The 25,978-nt window shown below is 32.6% G+C and overlaps 2 protein-coding genes and 1 pseudogene across 3 annotated transcripts; 2 read left to right on the top strand and 1 right to left on the bottom strand.

Moving 5' to 3' along the window:
* The first annotated feature begins 253 nt into the window (after window positions 1-253).
* On the top strand, window positions 254-9,865 carry LOC126689343 (probable LRR receptor-like serine/threonine-protein kinase At3g47570). Of its 2 annotated transcripts, XM_050384510.1 has the most exons (5): window positions 281-397; window positions 4,213-4,330; window positions 6,100-8,849; window positions 9,152-9,571; window positions 9,677-9,865. In XM_050384510.1, exons 3-5 carry the CDS (start codon window positions 6,146-6,148, stop codon window positions 9,679-9,681), a joined length of 3,129 nt encoding a protein of 1,042 aa, XP_050240467.1. In that variant the 5' UTR covers window positions 281-397; window positions 4,213-4,330; window positions 6,100-6,145; the 3' UTR covers window positions 9,682-9,865. The 2 variants fall into 2 exon arrangements, with proteins under 2 accessions (XP_050240466.1, XP_050240467.1); XM_050384509.1 differs by lacking the exon at window positions 4,213-4,330 and having other exon boundaries at window positions 254-397.
* A 7,560-nt stretch (window positions 9,866-17,425) lies between these two features.
* LOC126689341 (glucose-1-phosphate adenylyltransferase large subunit 3, chloroplastic/amyloplastic) lies at window positions 17,426-25,773 on the top strand. The gene is made up of 15 exons (XM_050384507.1): window positions 17,426-17,762; window positions 18,766-18,879; window positions 19,133-19,306; window positions 19,614-19,706; window positions 21,858-21,941; window positions 22,052-22,107; window positions 22,390-22,483; window positions 22,591-22,703; window positions 22,866-22,938; window positions 23,125-23,205; window positions 23,843-23,929; window positions 24,232-24,336; window positions 24,608-24,714; window positions 24,828-24,888; window positions 25,459-25,773. The coding sequence occupies exons 1-15, from the start codon at window positions 17,535-17,537 to the stop codon at window positions 25,558-25,560; spliced, it is 1,572 nt and encodes a 523-aa protein (XP_050240464.1). The 5' UTR covers window positions 17,426-17,534; the 3' UTR covers window positions 25,561-25,773.
* On the bottom strand, window positions 20,170-21,262 carry LOC126689342 (uncharacterized; annotated as a pseudogene).
* Window positions 25,774-25,978: the final 205 nt, after the last annotated feature.

The raw sequence follows: 25,978 nt of genomic DNA, 5'->3' as shown, positions 1-25,978 counted from the left end.
GAACTAATATCTTTTATAATTTTCAAAAATAAATAAATAAATAAATAAATTTCCTTATGAGAATTATTCCTCAAGAAATGGGTTGTCGCCTACTGCACTTACACAACTACAGCTTACCGCACATACAGCATCTAGAAATTTTACTTCAACTAATTACTTTCTATCAATTCTAATTTGACTTTAAATTCCGCATCAACTCAGTTGGTGGAGACAACCTTACGGGAACTATAGTGCTTTGATACTATCCTCTTTCTTCTTTATAAATTGTAAGGTTGTTTAGCTGATCTCCTCAACAATTCACAAGGAAGCTCTCCTAGTCATACTTAGTAAACATGGTCATCGTCACTGTTGGGACTTGTAACTTCTTCAACTAGTCTATGCCAGGACTGTCTATACGGTACGTATGATCCTCTCCTTTTGCTTTATAATATATATTTACTTGAAAATGTTTGTTGCCAGTATTAAAAAATTTCACCCTTAATAGAGCTACACTCTAATATATTACTGATCCATTTCATTTGATACTAGCTATCTTCCGATTTAATTGCTCAATGTTTCACAGCCTCTAGACTCCCCTAGAGTTACCAATCCTTTGGGTCTTTATTATCAAACTTTATTTTGGAGGATCCACTCTCACATAGTATTCGAACTTAAGGGTTCGAATATAGATACCCAGAGAGATATTGACCAACTTGCCAATTTATTTTATGTATTTATCAGCAATGATTTTCCCATTAATATAGCATAATATTCCTCACAAAACCCTAGAAATCCAAAACAAGATGTTTGAGCAGAAATCAATTTTATTAAGTTTGGCCTCTTTAAATGTTGAATGCAAGTAAATTGAAGTGATGACAAGAGATGAAATTAAAACCATGCTATTAACACAATAAGTCGATGGAATTAACATCTTTCTCTATGGAAGGAATTCCTCAAGAAATGGATATCTGCTGCAATATTAATTACAGCATCTAAATTTGATTTCTAATTCCTTTGAGGGCAACGTTCCAACAATCCTAATTTGACTTTCAATTCCATCCAACTCAGTTGGTGCACCTGAGTCTTGAACTAGTCAACCTTACAGAACTAGCTATCCCAGCTTTGGTACTATACTTTTTCCTCTTTATAAATCGTAACGTTCTTTAGCTTCTCCTAGAAAATTCACAAAGGAAGCTCTCCTAGTCCTAGTTAGCAAGCGTGGCCATCACCAATCTTGGGATTTCTAACTTCTTCAACTAGTCTATGGCAATATTGTCTGTCCGGTATGTATGATCCCTCCATTGATTTATGTTGGAGCATTTTAATATTATTTAATTAAATACGTTTGCACCAACAATTTTAATAAATCTTCCTTAAAAGTTTCAGAGGACCTGTCCCTCGACTGTTCTTCTCGATTTTCTTTCCTAACTTAATAGAGCTGATCTCTTAAATATTAATGTATTTCTAGAGCATTCAATAATATCTATCTTCCAATTTAAAAGGCCGTCTCTAAAATATAAACGCTATGATAGTTGGTTTTTATGGGAAATGCTATCGAGTGCTCTTAGGACATTGGTTAAAAATCTAGTAAAAAAAAGTTTTTATGGGAAAATGAAAAAAAATAATAATATTTTAACAGCTTTTTTCATTTCCCATAAAAATGATGTCAAAACTTTCCTAAAATGGATTCTTAACTAGTGCCCTAAAGGCACTCGTTAGCACTTCACAGTCTTTATATATTTATTTAAAGGAAATGCTAACGAATGTATAGTTAACAATTCATTTAAAGAAAGTTTTTATGGAAAGAAAAATAATGTTTTGATAGTTTTTTTCATTTTCCATAAAAGTTGTGTCAAAACTTTTTTAAAATGGATTATTAACTATTACTTTAAAAGCACTCGTTAGCATGACCCTTTAATTTTTTTCTATTCAAAGAAGGAGACGGTGAATTAAACCCGATTATTAATTGCTGGAGTCTAAGGGAAAAAAAAATTAGAAAATAACTTCTATGAGAGTCAAAAGTAGGACTGCGGCGTCTAAATTCTACTTTCATTTCCTTTTAACAGGAATTTTCCAACTTATCTAATAAGTCACAGTACTGGTTTTTTTCATTTTCAAAATGGTTTGTGAGCACTTACATCAATCTATATATATAATATAGTAGAAGGGGTAAATTTTGCATGTTCAACTTCAAAAATCACTCACATCAATCCATGTAAACTTGTATAAATTTGGATTGTTGAGAGAGAGAGATCATTTGAGAGAGTAATAAAAAATTGATAAAAAAAAATATTTTAATAAAATGTAGTGTAAAGTAAATAATCTAATATAGGTGTTTGTAGTGGTTATGTATAATAGAAAAAATAGATTTATATATTAAAATGGACAAAAATTGCTTTAATTTTTGTTTTTGTTTTTTTTTTTTTTTTTTTTTTTGTTTTTTTTAGAATGCAAATGAGACATTTTTTACACTGATGCCGTGTGATTATTTAAAGACATATATCAACTATATAAGAATATTTTTTTCAATTTAAGCCATACCTCACATGACAGCTGATAGTGGGCCCAATTGGGTTTGGGTAAAAATTACCTAGATTTAAATCATGTCTCTAATGTTTAAAAACAATGTACCGTACGATACTCAATATCCTCAATTCATACAAATGTACAATATACTGGCATGTAATTTTCTCTCTTCTCAACATTTCCTTCTCTCCTCTTCGCCAAATTAAGCTTCCCTTCATGTTTTTTTACTTACCCCCAAATATTCACTAACCGAGTTGTTACGCATAGAGAGTTTTCTGGCTACCATTAATAAATAAGTCTGGCGTTAAGTGTTCTTTTATTCTATCCATTGACCAATAAATATGTAACATCTCTTCCATTTTCTGCGTTGCCAGAGCTGAATGGGTTTGGCCATAAATTAGTGAAACTTACCATTGTAACATCCAATTGAACTAAACGAGTGCGGTTAAATCCAGATGAAATCTTAACAACAATTTGGCTATGACCATAATAGTGAATTTGTCCCCAGTAATAGCTTTCTTTTTTTAAATCAAAACTTTCATTCAATCATAGGAAAAACAGCAACAGTTAATACAAGCTCTACATTGGAAAATTATCTGATCCAAAATATTTGATTTGAAGACACAGTCATTTGCATGTGAGACTCCAGCATTTAGCGAGAAATCCTTAGATATTGTTGCCTATTTCTTGAACCCAAAGTCCTCACAATTCTTATTGAACTAGGACAGCATTTTGATCAATGACATGTTGATTTAGGAGTCTTTCTCAAGTTCACGTGGTTTACAAATACCACAACCTTCCAAACTTATCTATTGGTGCCAAGTTCTTGGATCATTTTCTTTCCATTGTCGTCTTTCTTGATTTGCTTTCCCACAGCTAATGTCTAAAATATTATTAAAATATTATTGTATACTAGTATTATTCTCGCTTAATGAAAAATTCGATGTGAATAAAAAATTATACTAATAATTAGCAAAAATATATTAATTAATGTTACAAACAAATACACAATCCAATGCACACTTTACATGAATAAGTAGAAATAAAACTGCTAATATTTAAAAATTAAAAATAAAACATTTTTAATTTTTTTAAAGGGAAAAAGGGAACAACATGAATAAATCCTACTAAAAATAAATTCATTTAGATGCATAATTTGTGTTGAAAAACGGTTTTTTATAAACTTATATAATATATAGTTTATTTGAGAAACAATAATTAGGCTTATAATTATTAAATCAACCAAGATTTAACTTGGTGTATTTAAATGATCCAAAAAAATAATAAAGCATATTAATTTGAGCCTAATCACATTTAGCAAAATAATAATAATAATAATTATTGGAGAGTGTCAAACACGGTGGAAAATTATCTGATCCAAAATATTTGATTTAAACCAATACTAGTTTTATACACGATGAATCAAACATAATTGTTAACTGCTTAAGTTAAAGGGAAAAAAAAAATTCTACTGTCAATTCGTTCCACAGAAATTTTCAATTGACTTATCAAAGTGACAAAGTCACAGTACAGGACTTGTTTTTGCAATTAGCAAAATTAATAGTCAGTTCATTGTGAAAATGGTCATTCTTATTTACGCTCATGTGATGTGATGTTCACTCTTGTTTTGCATTTCCACAAAAAGCTGTGTCCTACTAACATATATTTCTATTAACTCTAATTGAATTTTTTGTATTCCACAAAAAGCAAACTTTGGCATCAGATTTTATCCTTCCCTTCAAACTTGCTACTCCAACACAACAGAATGAGTTTCGAGTGGGACTTGTAACTTCTTCAACTTGTCTAAGCCAATATTGTCTGTCTGGTAAGTGTGATCCCTCCTTTTTCTTTATAATACATATCTACTTGAAAATGTTTGTTGGCAGTACTAAAAATTTCACACTTAATAGAGCTATACTCTAAAATATTACTGATCCATTTCATTCGATTTTCGATACTAGCTATCTTCCGATTTAATTTCTCGATGTTTCATGACCCCTAGACTCCCATAGAGTTACCAATCCTTTTGGTCTTGATTATCAAACTTGATTTTGGAGGATCGACACTATCTCATACTATTTGAACTTGATAGTTCGAATATAGATACCCATAGAGATATTTATAGATAACAATGAAAAACAAAAAATAAAAATAAAAATGACTCTATCTGCTAAGAAATTAAATGCAGAGTTCTGAATCTAAGTTATCTCCATTGTCAATGATTCTGAAATTTCAAAACATACTAATAGTGTACATGGGTATCGTGTGGCACATTGATTAGTTTTAAACTTTTAATCAAAAGCAATATCAAATTCAAATTCATAATTCATAATTCATAATTAAATCTCATTAAATTTTTAATGGAAATTCCTTTCTTTTCTTTTTTTAATAACTTAGCTGATACTTTATTTGAGTGGAAAACTTTGCAATTTCTATGGAAAAAGTAATCTTAATAGGTTATTAAAAGCAAGTTGTTTTCTTAATTGGTACAGTTATTCATTGTTGGGCAAAAATTCATGATATGATATTTTGTGTTTTGTTTGCAAAACATTTTTATATATCTATATTTTGATTTGGTAGATATTTACAAACTTGTCAAGATAAACAATTTATTCAGTAAGAAATGTCATTGTCATACTCATACTTTTGTATACTTCATAAGATATAGAATTATAATGTAGTAGTTTGGAATTAAAGATAACATTAAAATAGGAGTAAAGTTTGGATCCATTGTCCAGTTACACTGACCCACTGGGATGGTCTACTTTTGGTAACATTTCATCAACTCAACGGGTCTAGTGTATTGAATCCACTAGACCTAACACAAATCCTTAAAATAGAGGGTTACAAGTTGAAATTTTTCAATAGAAATTGAGATTTTTATTCAAAGAAGAGAAAGAATTAGGATAAAAACATCAAAGAGGTTCTATTGCTATATATATATATATACACAAAGAGAAATGTTGTGTCCACAACACTTTCACTAGAAATCATAAGTGTTAGGTTGTTATCGGTGGGGCAAAAAAGTAATTTTAGTAGATGGTTGAAATTAAAACCAATAACAAATAACCACTTATAATTTGTTGTGAAAGTATTGTGAAAATGTTAAGGACGTAACACTTCTTATATTCAAAATATAGCAAGTATAGAGAGGCAAAGAAACTATAACTAACAAACTAATGTCACTAATCTAACCATTGCACGGTAATAACAGAATTACAAGTTGGTTACAACTAACTTCAACTGGCACTAATCACTAATTAACTTGTTTTTTGAGCTTTAAAAAAAAAAACTAACCTAGTTGGCCGCTGGAACAGTGAGTCCGAATCTTTGATTAAAACTACTTCGTATTGATGTACATGTCTCTCGCGTGTTTTGCTTAATGACTCATAATTGAAATGACACCATTTCAAGCCTTCCTTCTCATTTGCTTGATTAAACGGCACCGTTGGAGGGTATTTACTTGTTTTTCTCTCTTAACAAGCTATACCTATGTCTCTTATCCCCCACCCAAAAAAAAAAAAAAAAAGTTATAGTTGTGTCCTACTAATATATATTTTTATTAACTTTAATTGAATTTTTTGTATTCCACAGAAAGCAAACGCTATTATCAGATAGACAAACTTGCAACCCCAACAGAATGATGCACTCTAGTCTGAGTTACGAGTGGGTTTTGTTAATATTCTTTCATGGGATTCTTCTAATGTGCATGAGCTCATGTTTGAAATCTGCAACAGTTCCAGCTATTGCAAATGAGACTGATCGCCTGGCATTACTTGACTTCAAGAATCGGATAACTCAAGACCCACTTCAGATCATGAGCTCATGGAATGACTCCATACATTTTTGCAACTGGTTAGGTGTTACATGTGGCCCCTCCAGTAAACGAGTCATGGTTTTGAATTTGACAACTAAGAAATTGTCTGGCTCCATACCACCCTCTATAGGAAATCTTACTTACCTCACAAGAATCGACCTACGAAACAATAGCTTCTACGGTGAAATTCCTCAAGAAGTGGGACGTCTACTACGCCTGCAGCGTCTCATTTTGTGGTCGAATTCCTTTGGTGGTAAAGTTCCAGCTAATCTAAGTTATTGTACACAACTTAGAGAGCTTGCTGTTACTTACAACAATCTTATTGGGAAAATTCCAGACCACCTTAGCTCATTGTCAAAGTTGGAGTTTCTAGGACTTGATGTGAACAACCTGATAGGACATATCCCAGCTTGGATTGGAAACTTTTCCTCTTTGTATGTTCTTAGTCTTTGCAGGAACAATTTTCAAGGAAGCATACCTAATGAACTTGGCCGTCTAACAGGCTTGGAATTTTTTCAGCTTTCTGTGAATTATCTGTCTGGTACCATCCCTCCTCCGATTTACAATATATCTTCCATATACTATTTCTCTGTTGCTCAAAACCGACTACATGGAAGCCTTCCACCAGATATTGGTCTTACTCTTCCTAACCTTCAAATATTTTACTGCGGTCTTAACAATTTCACGGGACCTATTCCTGCGTCATTGTCAAATGCTTCTCATCTTCAGGGTCTTTCCATTAGCGGAAATGGTCTAATTGGGACAATCCCTCATAATCTAGCAATATTGCAAGGCTTGGTTGCACTTGCTTTAGGTAGCAATAGACTTGGATATGGGAAAGATGGTGACCTGAATTTTCTCAGTTTCTTGGCTAATTGTACTAGTTTGAAGATCTTGGTTCTCAGTTATAATTATTTTGGAGGAGTTTTGCCCAACTCCATAGCCAACCTTTCCACCCAGCTACAATATCTTTATTTTGATGTGAATATGATCCGAGGTGACATTCCTATTGGAATCGGGAACCTTGTTAACTTAGAATCACTAGCACTAAGTGATAACTATTTGGGAGGTACTCTTCCTGATGTTCTTGGGAAGCTTCAAAAGCTAAAGGAATTATATTTGAATGATAATAAATTTTCTGGGCCAATCCCTTCCTCTTTTGGTAACTTTACTGCAATGATAATGCTCTCTATGGCGAAGAACAGATTTGAGGGAAATATACCCCTAAGCCTAGGAAACTGCCAAAATTTGCTTTACCTAAACATTTCTAGTAACAATTTCACTGGCACCATTCCAAAACAAGTTATTGATCTTTCGTCCCTTTCAATTTCTTTAGACATGTCTCACAATTTCTTGATAGGTGCACTGCCGTTTGAAGTAGGCAACTTAATACATCTTTCCTGGTTAGATCTCTCAAATAATAGATTATCAGGCGAAATTCCCACCACCCTTGAGACTTGTCTTAGTTTGGAACACTTGTATTTGGAGGGTAATTCATTTCAAGGTGCAATACCTCAATCTTTGAAGACGTTAAGAGGTTTAGAACAAATAGATCTTTCACAGAATAATTTCTCTGGGAATATTCCTAAATTTCTCGGTAAGCTTGTATCACTCAAGCATCTCAATATTTCATATAATGATTTGGAGGGCGAAGTGCCAAGTGAAGGGATTTTTGCAAATGCAAGCGAGATTTCAATCTTTGGAAATAATAAGCTTTGTGGTGGTGTCCAAGAATTACATTTACCTACATGCACCAGGAAAAATCATCATTCATCTAAGAAGCTTCTTGCACTCAAAATAGTAATTCCTATCACTAGCATGGTCATATTTGTACTTATTCTATTGTATTTTTTCCCTACATGTTTTACTATGAAAAAATCAAGAGAGAGAGCATTAACTACATCTTCCATTGAAGATAGGAAATTACTTGTCTCTTATGCAGAACTCCTAAAATCAACAAATGGGTTTTCTGAGAACCATTTGATTGGTTCGGGTAGCTTTGGCTCAGTATACAAAGGAGTTCTTTCCAAAAATGGAGCAATTGTTGCAGTTAAAGTATTAAACCTTCAACAGAAAGGAGCTTCTAAGAGTTTCATTAACGAATGCAATGCTTTGAGAAGTATACGTCATCGCAATCTCCTCAAGGTTATCTCTGCTTGCTCAAGCATTGATCATGAAGGAAATGACTTTAAAAGTCTTATTTTTGAGTTCATGTGCAATGGTAGTCTGGACCAATGGTTGCATCCTAAAAATGATGTGCAACATCAGAGCAAGAGATTGAGATTTATTCAGAGACTAAACATAGCTGTAGATGTTGCTTATGCATTAGAATATCTTCATCACCATTGCGAAACACCAATTGTTCATTGTGATCTAAAGCCAAGCAATATACTCCTTGATGAAGATATGGTAGCCCATGTTGGTGATTTTGGATTGGCAAATTTCCTCTTTGAAGCATCAAACAATCCCTCCAAATCTCAAACCTTGTCAGTTGGGCTTAAAGGTTCCATTGGATACATTCCTCCAGGTAATTTTTGACTAGATACAATCCATATCTAGTATAAGAATTTGCATTGATATTAAACTAAAGTTGGGATTCTTTCAAAAAGTAACTATATGCTTTTGTCACCACTTTTTAAGCGGGCAAAAATGCTTGACACCACTGGCCACTTGAAAAAAAGCAAAAAACTTTTTCTCTTTCCTAAAAAGCCACATATTCACAAAATTGTATGAAGGGCTATATGTGCTACGAATGCATAATACATTAGTGGTTAAATTTTAAGCTCGTAAGAGTACTATTTGTTACTGAATATGATTGATGAATTCTAGAGTACGGGATGGGTGGCCAAGTTTCAACATTAGGAGACATTTATAGCTATGGGATACTCTTGCTGGAAATGTTCATTGGAAAAAGACCAATTGATGAAATGTTCAAAGATGGTCTGAGCATTCACAAGTTCACTACAATGACTTTGCCAGAACATGTCATGAATATAGTTGACCCATCAATGTTCTTTGTGGAGGATGAAGAAGATATCTATGATGACATAGAAGAAATAACAATAATTGAAGAAGATCCCCGTGTCAATGTTAGTAGTAGAATAAAAGAATGCTTGATATCTGTATTCCAAATTGGATTGTCATGTTCTAAAGCATCACCAGACGAGCGGATGCCTACAAATGTTGTAGTCAATGAAATGAATGCAATTAGAGACACATTTCTTAAATCTAAGAAGAAAAATGAACCAGGTATGTTAGGTCATTTTATTTGATTCATATATTGCAATTGTTGTTTGTTCATGTTAGTCATACGCTTGTTGCGTTAATTAATTAATGTAATTGTCTGTTTTGTAGAATGACTGAATTGGATGGAAGTAATGAGTCAAATGGACCTTCTCTGTTGTTGTACTATTCCTGAGGCTATTGTTATTTGTCAATGACATTTTTCTTGAACCATGTTCCTATGTTCTTTTGATTATCGCATGTATGATCCCTCCTTTGATTTATAAAATAATATATATTCCATACACTATTCCTGTGCCATTTTCTTTTCTTGATTTGATTTTGTATTTAATGTAGCTAACCAATCACTAAAATATTACCATTTTAATAGAGGAATCCAATGGAGGTGTGCACAAAACAAAGAAACTGAAAAAACCAGCCGAAACTGGCCGAATTGTTGCCAACATTTTGATTCAGTTTTGGTGCTGTTCGATTTCAGTTTTCATTTCATAAAAACCAAAAATTTCGGTTTCGGTGGCAAGTTTGTATGCACCGAACTAGCCGAAACCAAACCGAATTATATTATAATATATTATATATTATATATATAATATAAAACACGTTGGGGCTTGCAAACATTGGGCCTCCAGCTTGTAAACATCTAGCCTTTTTTGTTTTTTTAAAACCCACACGTTTGAGCCTCTTGCTATTTAAAAGCCATTAACCCATTAGATTAAGTGATTAACTAACTAACTAATTAAGTATCTAATTAAACTTAAACTAATTAAGTATCTAATTAAACTTAAACTAATTAAGTTAAACTAATTAAACTAAAAAGTAAAAACAAAAGACAAATTCTAGAAACCTTACCCTACATACCCCCCGGCTCACACTTTTCACTCTCACTCTCACTCTTAGACAACCTCAACCTCCACACTCCACTCCACAACCCTCCATAGTCCGATTCTACCTCTGCCACTGGCTTCCACAAGCCAATTTCCCCCTTTTCTTTCACTCTCACTCTCTTTTGATCATTGGCTTGAGGCTTCTTTTGATCATCGATAAGATCTTCTTTCTTTCTTCCCTTTTCTTTCTTGATTTGCTTCATTCAACACTTCAATAGCTCTCTCTCTCTCTCTCTCTCTCTCTCTCTCTCTTGTTTTAAGTGATTAAAGTTAGGGTTTTGAAAATCTTGATAAACCTCTCTTTTTTTGTATTTTGGGTTTTGTTTAATACTGAATCAATGCTATTTTTATGAGATTAAAGCTAATAGCCTAGTAGTAACAACGTAAAGTTAGGGTTTTGTTTCTTTTTTCAATTGTTCAAAATAAAAATCGAAAACCGACCAAAATAAACCGAAACCGATTGATTTTCAATTATTTTAATCAGTTTCGGTGGAGAAATTTACAAACCGAAAATTTTGGCTAGGATGGCCAAACACTAAGAAAACTGGCCAAAGCTAACTGATTACACCCCTACAATCCAATAATAAATTGATTTTGTTCTGCTTTTATGGCGTTGATGCAATTTGGGTCGCTCAATTGCACTAGGCCGAAAACAACTCTTTTTTATTTTTATGTTATGAAACGGTTGGGCTATACTTGGGCTAGTTGGGTTCACTTACAAATGAATTCAATAATGAGATAAGTAATGAGCTCCTACATAATTATGTGATAAACATGTAAGGAGTAGACTCGTAAATAGTCCATTGTCTCTTCTTTCCACATTCCTTTTCTTCATTAAATACTTTAAATCCTTCCATTAGGAATTCTCAGAATCATAATGTACCAGTTTAAATGGGAAATAATTAGATCTCTCTCTCATTCGTTGGGACTAAAGTCAATAAAATTAGTAGTTAAGTGGCCTAATCAATAGAAGTATGTGTCAATAGTCAGACTAGTCCAAACAATGCCAAGAGTCTTGTAATTCAATTGGTTGACATCTCCTAGTGTTTCCAGCAAAGACATCCAAGGTTCAAATTCTCTCACCCCAAGCTATCAAATTATCACCAAAAAAAAAAAAACCTAGTCCAAACAAGTTGGAGTAATAAATTCTAGACTTACCAAAAGATAAGAGTAGTGAATTGTTTGAGATACTAGTTCACCAAGGAGAATTTTTATTGTGGATGTAAGTTCACCCACAAATATAATGGATGTAAGTTATGTATTTTATGAGTTCAATTGATAACAATTCTAAAAAAGTTTGAGTTTACACCATGAAGAAAGCTGAAGTGGAAAGCAAGTTTGGAAGATCATGCCTTAAATCTAAGAATGTCATTGAATTCAAGGATGGTGAGTTTTTGAAGTTTTATGAAAAGCATGGTACCAACTACCAAGAGGTACTTTACAGCATGAAGAACACCTCTATAGAGTAGGATGGATGAGAGAATTAATAGAACAATTAGTGAGATAGCTAAATGTATAAGACTAAATGTTGGGCTTTTTAAAGTCTTCTAGAGTAAAGCAATCTGTAATGCTTGTTACATTCTTAATTGATTGCCAAAAGCTGCACTTGACAGGAAAGTTGCCGAAAAAGTTCTTTTTTATTTTCTTTTAACTCTTTGACGAGGATATTCAGATACCTTGCTTATGTTCTGTAGATGGCCCATTTTACAACTTACATTTAACCAACATTCAAGCCAAAATAGTAATTTTGCACCAAGGGCATGATCGTAATTTCAACAGTTAGATCTTTAGATTTGTGATACGAAACAAATGTTGATGCTCTAACGGTTATAATGGTATGTCATGGGCCTTGATCGTACCACTTGATTAAAAGTTATCATACAAACAATCTTCAATGATCATGGCTCACCTACACAATGGGCCCGATCACGTCTTATTTTAGACACTTAATTTTGATTGGTTCCAACAAGAACTAATTTAAAATTAATTAAGTGTGAATTTTAATTGGATTTCATTTTATTTTATTTTATTATTTTTTAAGAAATAATAAAAAGGGTTTTCCTTTATGGCATCTTATCTGCAACTCAATAGTATTATTTTATTATTTATAGGCAACTCAATAGTATTTAATTTGAGAATTTTCTCTCAATATTTATTGAGAGTTAATTATTAATTTAATTTAATCCTTCATTTAATAAGAACTTTCCATATAGTCTTTTCTTTTGACGTTGCCATATGGCTTTCTTCATTAAATGTTGTCACATGGCTTGACTTCATTCGCTGATCGTCCACATCATTAATTAGAGATTAATTTGATCATAAATATTTTATCATGAACAATCACACGGTTGTGAATACATCATAAAATTTTGATGTCTAGAAATTTCCCCATTTCAATATTCGGCTTTGCGTCTTTCTAATGCAAGGAAGATGAGGCTTGAAGTGTTCTTTCATTTTTTTTTTTTTTTTTTTTTTAATCTTTAATAATGGACTTGGTCTTACGGGTACACAAGGCTTTCATCCAAGTGCAATTTGGGCTTCTTTCATCTCAATGCTATATATTATAGTTTTGCCATCCAAGATGTCTTTTCGTTGTTTTAACCACATGGAGCACGCACCCTTTTTTTTTTGTATTTTTTGAACATTGGCGTTTCACTTTCATGGGCCTAGTCACACACAAAAGACATCCCCTTTGGAGTGCAAGCCCACCTTAGTTTTGTTAGGCAAGTTAGTGCCACAATTGTCTTGCTTGGCAAGCATTTTTTCTTTAGCCGCACTCTTTCAAATCACTAGGGTTTCTTGTGAGTGCCACCTCTATAAAAGGACTTGATGTTTTTGGGTTAGAGCAAATTGAGCGCTGTTTTTTTTTTTTTTTTTTTTTCAGCCTTAGCAGGCATTCTCCCTCTTTTTCATTCTTTCTTGTGCTTGTCTTTGTATTTTCTTTATTATTATTTTTCTGTTGAACCACTTGATTTACTCTGTGCAAGTTATAGAAGTTGGCACTGCGTGAGCCAAGCATCAATTTCAAGCGAGTTGTAGCATCATGTCCTTATCTCAGCGTCCAACGGATTCGAGCAACAGCAGTCCTCATGGTTACAACCGCTACTAAAAATCAAGTTTTTTGTAGTGTTCACACTTTAAATAATACTTGTTATCTTAAATATTTATAATCCACTTAATAATATAAAATTTAAAAAAGAAAAAAAAGAGTGAAAAAAAAATTTATCCAGTACTTGATTTCTTGAAAATAAAGTATCATACAAAAAGAAAAACAGATAAAGATAAATCACACCAGAGTCCTCACTCTAAATACTACTTACTATCTTAAATATTTATAATCCACTTAATCATATAAAATTTACAAAAGAAAAAAAAAAATTACCTAGTACTTGATTTCTTGAAAGTAAAGTACCATACAAAAAGGAAAAGATAAATCACTCCATAGTCCAAATTCTAAATACTAATAGCTACCTTAAATATTTATTATCCACTTAATAATATAAAATTTACAAAAGAAAAAAAAAAGTGAAAAAAAAATACCAGTACTTGATTTTTTGAAAGTAAAGTACCATACAAAAAGGAAAAGATAAGAAAAAGATAAATCACTCCACAATTCACACTTTAAATACTAATTACTATCTTAAATATTTATAATCCACTTAATAATATAAAATTTTCAAAAGAACAAAAAAAGTGAAAAAAAGAAAATTTACCCAGTACTTGATTTTTTGAAAGTAAAGTACCATACAAAAAGGAAAAGATAAGAAAAAGATAAATCACTCCATAGTCTAAATTCTAAATACTAATAACTACCTTAAATATTTATTATCCACTTAATAATATAAAATTTACAAAAGAAAAAAAAAAGTGAAAAAAAAATACCAATACTTGATTTTTTGAAAGTAAAGTACGATTCAAAAAGAAAAAGAAAAGATAAAGATAAATCACTCCACAGTCCACACTCTAAATACTAATTACTATCTTAAATATTTATAATCCACTTAATAATATAAAATTTTCAAAAGAACAAAAAAAGTGAAAAAAAGAAAATTTACCCAGTACTTGATTTCTTGAAAGTAAAGTACCATACAAAAAGAAAAAGAAAAAAATAAAGATAAATCACTCCACAATCCAAACTCTAAATATTAATAACTATTTTAAATATTTATTATCCACTTAATAATATAAAATTTACAAAAGAAAAAAAAAGTGAAAAAAAAAAATTTACCTAGTACTTGATTTCTTGAAAATAAAGTACCATACAAAAAAAAAAAAAAGATAAAGATAAATCATTCCACAATCCATACTTTTTTTTTTTGAGAGATAATTACAATATGCTTCTATCTTAAATATTTATAATTCACTTAATAATATAAAATTTACAAAAGAAAAAAAAAAGTGAAAAAAAAAATTTACCTAGTACTTGATTTCTTGAAAGAAAAGCACCATACAAAAAGAAAAAAAAAGATAAAGATAAATCATTCCACAGTCCATACTCTAAGTACTAAAAACTATCTAAAATATTTATAATCCACTTAATAATATAAAATTTACAAAAAAAAAAAAAATTCCTAGTACTTTGTTTTTTGAAAGTAAAGTACCACACAAAAAGGAAAAAAAGAATAAAGAAATATCACTTCACAGTCCACATTCTAAATACTAATTACTATTTTAAATATTTATAATCCACTTAATAATATAAAATTTACAAAAAAAAAATTACCCAGTACTTGATTTCTTGAGAGTAAAGTACCATATAAAAAGAAAAGAAAAAAAAAAGATAAAGATAAATCACTCCACAGTCCACACTCTAAATACTAATTACTATCTTAAATATTTATAATTCACTTAATAATATAAAATTTACAAAAGAAAAAAAAAATTTACCCAGTACTTGATTTCTTAAGAGTAAAGTACCATATAAAAAGGAAAAAAAAAGATAAAGATAAATCACTCCACAGTGCACATTCTAATTCTAAATACTAATTACTATCTTAAATATTTTTAATCCACTTAATAATATAAAATTTACAAAAAAAAAATGGAAAAAAAATTTACCAAGTACTTGATTTCTTTAAAGTAAAGTACCATACAAAAAGAAAAAAAAAAGAAGATAAAGATAAATCACTTCATAGTCTTGAAAGTAAAGTACCATACAAAAAGAAAAAGAAAAAGAAAATAAAAATAAATCACAAAGGACCATACAAAAAGGAAAAAAATAAAAAGTGGAGATAAATCACTCCACAGTCTATTGAAAAGTTTATATTTCATCCCTAAATTATTGAAAATGTTTTATTTATGTTCTTAAATTTTAAAAGTTTGTTTTTCATCCCTAAACTATTGAAAAAGTTCTTTTTCATCATTATTTTTTTCTCTATACTATTTTAAAAACTCTTTACAAATTTTAGGGATAAAAAAGAACTTTTTAAAGTTTAGGGATGAAAACAAAATTTTTGTAAAGTTTAGGGACCAAAATAGTATTTTATCCTTTATTTTTTTTTTTTCAATTGAATAATTATAACGGATATGTGTGTGCAATTTATAATTGTTATTTTTTATGATAAACGTATTACTAATAAAGTTCTATAACAATTATGCTATAACGCATATATAAGATATAACATTCTCCAAAACTATCTTACATAAAATATTACAATATTATTCATGTATCGCTCGGGTAACTTACTAGTTGAGATAAATGTGACTGTGTTATTTAGTTCTGGAACACTCATAATTCAGAAAGTGCATGCCAAAATGGTAAAATCACAATAACCGCAATGCATTTTCTAAAAATAGTAACTGCAATGCATTGTCATTAAATCAATGGGGCATTTGTTACTTTATTATTTAAACCCCAAAAAAAAAGTCACTTTATTCGTACAGTGACTGATCCCAAAAAAAAAGTCACTTTATTCGTACAGTGACTGATGGGTCATGCAATGGACAAGATTCACAAGTTATGACTTCTATGTGAATGTTGTTTCATACAAAAATTTTATGATTCATCTACTTCTGTAGTTTTCATTCAAATATAAGCAATAGCTTTCTATATAAGTTGAGTAGCCAAAAAAATTTCTATATAGTAAGTGAATAGTATAGCTCTCAATGATGTGTTATGATCTTTCTAGTGATGACTCTGATTCTCAATATATATATATATATATATATTTGTATTTACAAATTATTTCCGTGTATTTATTATTTTATCGAGTTGTATTTGCATTTGAGATAATAGGTTCGGAAGGTGAAGTTGTAGCAGTAGTTTTCACAATTTTGCTCGAGGGAGTTGCCCTGTTAAACGAGTTTCTAGCGAAATTGACTTTTTTTTTTTTCTTTTTCCTAAAATCAGTTGGATAGAGAGTTTTGCCAGAAACTTGCCTAAATTTCATTTGAGTGAGTTTCAAAACTCGAGAGAATTCAGTTGCTTTTGTTATTTATTGTTTCTATGCAATTATCGCTCTTTCGTATCTCAAAAAACCCGCAATTTTACATCCAAATTCCAAAGAGAAGAGTGAGAGAGCTACCCAAGTGCAAACTCGCTCGATTGAAAGTCCAAGCGAGTTTCAAAAGAAACTTTCTACCATAATTGATTTTTACAAGTTGTCATTTCACTCAAAATCCGCAGGATACTTTTGCTCTAGCGAAATTCTAGCTTCTGCAGCCCCAACTCTAGCTTCTAAATTCTCTCTTCTCCAACACAAGGAAAAATTTGCAATTTAACCCAAAAAAAAAAAAAAAAAAATGACCCATAATAAGCCGACACTAGAAATCCTAGCACATACTATCACACTCAGGACCAAAAATCTGGAGGCAGCATGTATAGAATATTCCTTGATCCGTAATTTCACACTATGTGTGAGGACAAATATGTATCTACACAACTTGCTCTAAAGGGCCACAAGAACACAAACGAAAATTGGTGGATGTAGTTGATTTTGGATAGCGTGGCCCAATCCTCCAATAGCATGCATTCCATGTAAGCAAATCTAACTCCAACAGTAGCTTTGCCCCTCCCTTATAGCCCTTCACATGAGACCTCACCATTTAACAAAATTCCAATTCTCTCCTTGAGTCTTGGAGAAAAAATGGCAGTGGCTGCCGATGGCCGGATTTCCCTCTCAGTCGCCAGACAGTTACGTGGCGCGACAAGGCTGGCAGGGAGGAAGTGGGGGCTTGTGAAGTTTTGTGATGGAGAAATGATGGGGAAGAAGCTGAAGCTGACACAACAAGTTCAGCAAGAAAGTGGTGGCAATAAGAATGTTAGGAGACATGTTTCTATGTCTCTTACTGCTGATATAGTTGGGGAGTCCAAGGTGAGCAATCTGAATACTCACCAAAGTGTGTGCTTTAGCTCATGGTACATACAAAGTTACAAATATGCAAAGTATAACATTTCTGAGTAGCTAATTTGTTGCAATAGTAGAAATGGTATATCACACAACTTTGGTACATTTTTGTAAGTGTTGTACTTTAAATTCAACCATGTAATTACATTAACAATGGATGTTGTGGTTGAATTTATTTTTCATCGGAGAAGATACCAGTGTTTGTCCCATATTGATCAATACAATCATGTAATTGAATTGAATTGAGAAATCTAAGAAGTTTGTCAAATGTACATATATTTCCTTTTGTATTCAATAGAGCCTGTGTGGTCCTTTTCAAAAAAAAATAATAGAGCCTGTGTAGTTTTTCAAAATTTTGAACGTTTGCATTATCCATGAGTATATTCAACTAGTGGCTCTCAGAGTTTGAATTATGGGGGTGTTATGTGGTGATGCACCAGGCCAATGTTCATGACATATCAGCCCCATCTCTGTTCAGCTGCAGGCCTGCGCTGAAAAAGAGTTTGGGCTTGATATTTGCTTGAGTTTGACTAAACCCAAGCCCATGATCCACTATGATCCAGTTAGAATCCACAACCTGCGAACTGTTTATTTCTGAAGGAAAACAAAAAAAGAAAGAACTTTGGGCCCAGGATTGAATTTGTAATAAAAAATTGTAGTTCTTTGCTATCTATAAAATCATTTTTGGAATAGATTTTCTATATGATTGTATAGCTCAGCCCAGCATTGCTGTCCAGACATTTATTTAAGGCTATGGCCCAAGACACAGAAAATACTTTATTCCATAAATGGGCCATCTTAATATGTCCAACAATGTTGTTTGGTAAGCCTTGAAAGTGTTACTGTATACTAATAAACCCAAGAGATAAATCTACATTATTAATTAACTATTGGGTCACAGTGTCACATATGATATGGTCCACTATATGATCTAAAATAACAGTCGACAATGTGGGGTCCAATATTGCAGTTGAGGGACCTAGAGATGGAAAAGCGGGACCCACGGACGGTTGTGGCAATCATACTCGGTGGAGGTGCTGGTACTCGTCTTTTCCCACTCACTAAACGCCGTGCCAAACCTGCTGTAAGTCTTTATTTTTGCAAATTTTTCATGCATGTATTTCCCATCAAGGCCTTATTATTATGAAGCTACAGTAAGTGCTTGACTTGTGTTACAAGTCACTTTCATGTCAAGTCTAGTGCACTGAAATATTGTACGCAAGTGAATATATATTATACACACACTTGGTTTATGTTTCTTAAATTTCATAAGGCCTTTAAGTTCATACTTGTGGGGCACATTGGTTAGTCATTTAATTTGTTATATCCTATTGTAGGTTCCAATTGGAGGATCTTACAGGCTCATTGATGTGCCAATGAGCAACTGCATCAATAGTGGGATCAACAAAGTGTACATTCTCACTCAGTTCAACTCAGCATCACTTAACAGGCATCTTGCACGAGCTTACAACTTTGGCAGTGGAGTCACCTTTGGAGATGGCTATGTCGAGGTACATTTGAGACTAGATAATCATGCTTACCTCTACAAGTGCATACATAGTCTTAGAATAATGGTTAAATTAACAATTTCGTAACACTTCAAGCTTTTGGGATAAACAATAATTTATCATGGTATTAGAACAAATGGTGCTATGTTCGAACTCAATCTCAACTTTAGAATACTAGTTAAATGGTTTCTAAAGATGGTAAATGTAAGGACACACACTAGCTCGGTGGTGTTTAGAATGAACAAGGTTACATTTGAAAAGTACTATGGTATGGAAGAAAACTCTAATAGGTTGTTTTGTTCAATTGCAGGTTCTTGCCGCAACTCAAACTCCAGGAGAGTTAGGTAAAAAGTGGTTTCAGGGCACAGCAGATGCTGTACGACAGTTCCATTGGCTTTTTGAGGTAATTGATATTAACATTTAATTAGGATGACAAGATTTTTGAAATGCTCTTCCATGTAAGATATATATTTTAAGCTATTTGGACAACTTTACTATTGCAAATTTGCTATTGTATACTGGGTTGTCTATAGGGACGAATCAATTTTGAAGATAGACTCATTTGACATATGAGATAGTCCTCCTTATTTTGGTTCAATTTGCAGATTCAAGAAGCTCACTTCATAACTTTCTCTCTTAGCTAGAATCAATATTCGGTACATAAATATCCAACCCAGGGACTCACTGATAACCTCTCTTCATAATGGGCATTGTTAGTCTCAGCTTTCGATTAGTATTTGGAATATAGTAAATATAATTTCTTATTCATCAAAAAGAATGTTCTGATGTCAAAGGATACACTGAAACAATTGGAAGACAGATGAAAGCCAAAAACAAATTATGTAGAAGGTTTTAGTCATCTACAATTAAGCAGATGGACTTGTAGTTAAAAACTTAATCAGCATAGAATGCGAGTAAGGCTTTCCTTTCCTCACAATCTGTGAAGGGAAATTGGGGTGATTCACTGCATCAGGGAAACCTTGAGTCTCCAAACATAGTCCTGCATGGGGTTTATAGATGTATCCACCTTTTCCCTTAAAATCCTTATTCCAGTTGCTTGTGAAGAATTGCATGCCTGGAGCAGTTGTTGACAGCTCCAATACCCTTCCTGACTTCTTATGGTGCACCACTGCTGCGCACCTCAGTTTATTGCCCTTGCCACCATTAAGCACATAGTTAATATCATAACCATTAGACAGCTTCTTGATCCTGCTTCCAATGGTGTGGGGCTTGAGGAAATCATATGGTGTTCCAGTTACTGGCACAATTTTTCCAGTGGGAATAAGCTGGCGATCAACAGGCGTGATGTGAGAGCCAAATATCTGGATTTTATGAGACAGGATATTGCCGCTATTGTGGCCACCTAGGTTCCAGTAAGTTTGTTGTGCTAGATTCACTAGTGTAGGCTTGTTTAGAGCATTGGCTTTCAATGTTACTATCATTGTATCATGTCCAATGAGCATGTAGTTCACATCACATTGACAACGAGATCACCTGGAAATCCTTGCTCGCCATCAAAACTTCGATAGGAGAACTGAATGTAGGGATGACTTCCTTCTTTTTGATGCCTGACCACTCTCCAAACAACACGACTGAATCCTCTAGAGCTACCGTGAATTGTGTTGTGTCCTTCATTAGCAACTAGTTTATGCAAGTTCCCATTTAAAGTAAACTGAGCACCTTTGATTCTATTAGCAACCCGTCCAACAATTGCACCAAAAGGCGAGGAGCTATTGATGTATTCCTTAATTGAATCATATCCAAGAACAACATCAGCCATTTGTCCATTTTTGTCAGGAGCAATAAGGGAGACAAGGGATGCACCCCAATTAGTGAACTTTGCAGAGATATTTCCATTCTTGAGCTCATGTACCCCAATTTTTCCTGCGCTCTATGACAATCAACAAACCCTAAAGCAAATAGGATAATGAAACAAAATAGAACAGAGATCTTGGCCATCTTTTAATCAAGATAAGACCAAAGATATGTTCTTTTTTTCTTTTATTTTTTGTTATAAGAGACCAAAGATCTATTTTGATGAATGTCCAAGTGGAAAATGGTTCATATATAATAGTCCAGGAGATTAATAAGTGAAGATTGAAACTGACAATGAATTAAATAGGTTTTGGAGGTTATAAAAAGAGAGAGAGAGAGAAGCGTTTTGGTTAATTAAATAACTTTTGAGTTTCTTTACGTTTGTATTGTGATGGAAATTTATGTTGCATTAATACTTTTGCATTAATGCCTGGAGATTACCTTTTTTTTTTTAGAATGATGCCTGGAGATTACCTTGTGGTTGATATTGGTTGAAACCTTTAAGTCCCATTTTATATATATACACACACACACACACACATATATATATATATATAAACTAAATATAAGGCTGCATTTAAACGACCAATAGAAATTGGATGGAAACATTGGTGTCTACATTGCACTTTGAATTAAAAAATTCATTCCCCAACTTCACTGACCATACATGAAAAAAAAAAACATGGATGCTAGACCGTTAAAGGGTATGGAAATATTTAATATGGATTTTATGCAATAGGATGCAAGAAGTAAGGCGATTGAGGATGTGCTGATTCTCTCAGGGGATCACTTATATCGGATGGATTATATGGACTTCATTCAAGTAAGGCACTGAATGAAGTTCACTTGAAAAGTGTTTTTTTTTTATTTTTTTTTTTTCACTCTTTCAGTTGATATATTCTTATACATTATGAATTATCTCTTCATTTTCAGAATCATCGGCAGAGTGGTGCAGATATCACCATCTCTTCTATACCAATGGATGACAGGTATATTATTGTTTATCAAAGTTTCCCAAGTTGGGTGACTTAGACATGTATAGCTGACCACATAACCCCATAAAACTGGTTGGTCCTTTCTGATTAATGACACTCAGCTAGTATAGATGCATAGGCAGAGGTATTGAGCTATTTAGGTTTTGCATCTTTTCTCACATAAACTTTTATTGTTGCTGCCATTAATCCCAGAACTTGGCATTTTAATGTCTCTCCCAGTTCACAATAACTATGCCTTGCCTTTAATTATGATAATTTTTTCTGCTTTGTTGATAGTCGTGCCTCAGACTTTGGTCTAATGAAGATAGACAACAAAGGAAGAATCCTTTCATTCAGTGAAAAACCTAAGGGAGAGGATCTGAAGGCAATGGTAATCCCTCTTTCTGAATCATGGTAATAATTGAAATTATGATATCATGTCAACTTTAAATGGTATTAGGAACTTGAGTATTATGCTGACTCCATTATATGCTTCAGGCAGTAGATACAACAGTTTTGGGACTTTCGAAGGATGAGGCTCAAAAGAAACCATACATTGCTTCCATGGGAGTCTATGTCTTCAAGAAGGAGATTCTTCTGAATCTTTTGAGGTATTGAGCTCTATGGAATTATTAATTTATGAATTCTATATGATAGAAGTGACTCCTTAGGCTAGTTTCACCTCAATGTCCCCTCTCTCCCTCACATGCACAAAAGATTTCATGTCAAACACAAATTTAGGAACACTTATTGCCATATTATTCTGGAGTCAGGTGGAGATTTCCGACTGCAAATGACTTTGGTTCAGAGATAATTCCTGCCTCAGCCAGAGAATTCTTCATAAAGGTCTTTATATAATCTTTTTTTGAGTGCTCAAAAACTGTCTTTCCATGAACTAGCTGGCCCATGGAGTGTATCATACATACACACATACATGCAGAGAACAATTATTATCTACTAAATATTCTGAACCTCATGCAAAATGTCTACTCGATATTCCTTTTTATAATATTGAGCATTTTTTTTTCACAGGCTTATCTTTTCAATGATTATTGGGAAGACATAGGGACCATCAGATCCTTCTTTGAAGCAAACCTTGCCCTCACTCAGCACGTAAGTACTATATCTCACTCCTATCCTAGCCTTTTAGGGCTCATCATGTAGGATGCTTAAGAAATCAAAGAGACATGCAGTCTACATGAACAAAAGTCAAATTATTTCAAATTGCTACTTCAAGCTATAATAGATATTAATTGCTCAACTCAGTAAAATATGCAACAATAACCATGTTTAATTGGGGGGGGGGGGGGATTATGTAATTCTTGCTATGTCGCTCATTTCTTTCATATTGATTGTCAAATGAGGTAAAGAACTAGGGTAAAACTTAGATACAGTTCCTTAGATGTTCTACATTAGGTTCCCTAATTAGATTCAAACACAGTTGCATTGACTAAAAAAGTACATTCAATGCAGCTTTGCATTTGAATTTAATTGGGGAACCTTATATACTACACCTAAGGAATTCTACTAAGTTTTACCCAATGAAATATATTTGTCAAAGTATAATTCAACACTAATTTTCAAATTGGTTGTACTATCATGACCTTCCCTAACCTATAATGACTTATTCTCTAAGAGAACTACTCTTCTAATTGTTTTCATGTTAATTGCAATTAGCCATGATTGATGATCTCATATTTAAACAAAAATGCTTCAAGTGTCACATAGCATCTTTTTTTGTACTTTTCAGCCACCAAGGTTTAGTTTTTATGATGCAGCAAAGCCAATGTATACATCAAGAAGAAACTTACCACCAACAAAAATTGATAGTAGCAAGGTAAGTAAATTGCTGCCTTTAATTTGCTCTTAAAGCTTTCAAATTGAGAAAATTATAACTTTGAGCATTGCTCACAATGTTTTTGCTATTTTATGAGCTAAGTTTTTAAAGCTGCATTAAGACACAAATGACATTGGTAAAAAAACCAATATGTTCTTCGAAGTGAGGAATCTACAAATAATGGGCACTGTTTTGAGGCAGTCAAGCATATATAACTTTTTTCTTTCAGTTTCTGTTTCTAGCTTTATCTTTCACCTGCTTCTAGTTCTTGAAGTATAACACAACTGCTAATTCTTATTCAGATAGTTGACTCAATCATATCACATGGAAGTTTCTTAACTAATTGCTTCATAGAGCATAGCGTTGTTGGTATCAGATCCCGAATAAGATCTAATGTACACTTAAAGGTATGACAGTAGTTTCCATCATTACTTGATAGCATGTTATCAGAGAATTGTAGAATAGAATATTACACAACAAATTTCACAACTAGTGGGAAGCTATCTTTGAAATGTTCTAAAGCACTCTGAATTAATTTATTTATAAGAAGTTCTAGATTCTGTAAATTTAAAATGATTTACTGTAGCAAAAAGAATATCATTTCTATATTTTGGTAATCTCTGTCTCTGTTCCTTATGCTTCTGAGAGACATTTTTTACTATGGCCCAATGCATGCAGGATACAGTGATGCTTGGAGCTGACTTCTATGAAACTGATGCTGAAGCAGCATCACTTTTAGCTGAGGGAACTGTTCCAGTTGGAATAGGAGAAAATACAAAAATCAAGTATAAATAGCTTGAACCCCTTTACTCACACATGCACACGTGCGCACTCACTTATAGTCTAATTCTTTTTCCATTTCTCTTCTTTCTAATGTCTCTTCTTATAATTTGTGCAGAGAATGCATTATCGACAAAAATGCCAGAATTGGGAAGAATGTTGTGATTGCAAACTCGGAGGTAGGATTCTTCATACCTTTAGAATAGAGTATGATGACTTCACAATGCACTAAATCTTTGATAAACTTACCTAATTTGTAGTCACTATCCAAACTGATGAATAAGAAAATAAAAAGATGGCAATGATCATAATAGAAAATAAAGTAATTGAGAATCTACAATACTGTTTAATTGCTCAGAAGTTAAAAATAAGGCTAGAATTTACTTTGAAGTAAAGTTCCTCCAACTTAAAAGCCTGCATATGTGTACAATGTACTTTAAGTCACATGACATACTAAAAATCTATGTAACTTATTTAAATGATTTAATAATTTTGTGATTTAACATACATGGATAGTCTTCTGAACTGCCACGTATATGGTTGGAGATTCTTCCAACTTGGCGCTGAAGAAAACTTTGTCCGGTGAATAATAAGGATTTTCTATAAACTATGAAACAATCATTTCAATTTTTCATCCTCTTAGCCTCATTAATAAGCACATAGATATTTTCCAGTTAAGCCTTTTACCAATGATAACTAATTTGTAGTTGTCCAACCTGCACTTAGTTTACTTTTATGTGGAATTGCAGGGTGTACAAGAGGCTGATAGATCTTCTGAAGGGTTTTACATCCGCTCTGGTGTTACAGTAATATTAAAAAACACAGTAATCCAAGATGGTTCTGTGATATAATAAATAAGTCTATCGTCTAAGTCAATTTTGGATTGATCAGGATGGAAAACAAGAAAAAAAGAAAAAGGAAAATGAGACATTATGTTTACTACCATCAATGTAATGAAGGCGAATGAGATTAAAGCATGTTTATCATGTGAATGTGCTCAATCCTTAACTGTTTCAGGAGAGAGCAATTTTTATATCAATCAGAGTAAATTCTAATTTCTTGAATGTATGTTGAAGCTTAAATACTTTGAAGTTTTCTGAAACTGATGACTTGGAAATGAAACTTTTGCTAGTTAACTGGAAATTATTAAACAGAGATCTCGTGTAGGAGTGCATAAGGTCCTGCCACGTGAAGCTCTAATTTTGCATTTAGCCTTTTTTTTTTTACTTCTTTTCATTAAGTTTTTTTTTACTGTTACCCAAAAGTTTA

Source organism: Quercus robur, chromosome 6, assembly GCF_932294415.1.
Source record: "Quercus robur chromosome 6, dhQueRobu3.1, whole genome shotgun sequence".
In the NCBI taxonomy this organism is placed as follows: domain Eukaryota; kingdom Viridiplantae; phylum Streptophyta; class Magnoliopsida; order Fagales; family Fagaceae; genus Quercus; species Quercus robur.
The sequence above is the reverse complement of the archived record's forward strand: the minus strand, read 5'-3'. Positions and strand labels throughout refer to the sequence as shown.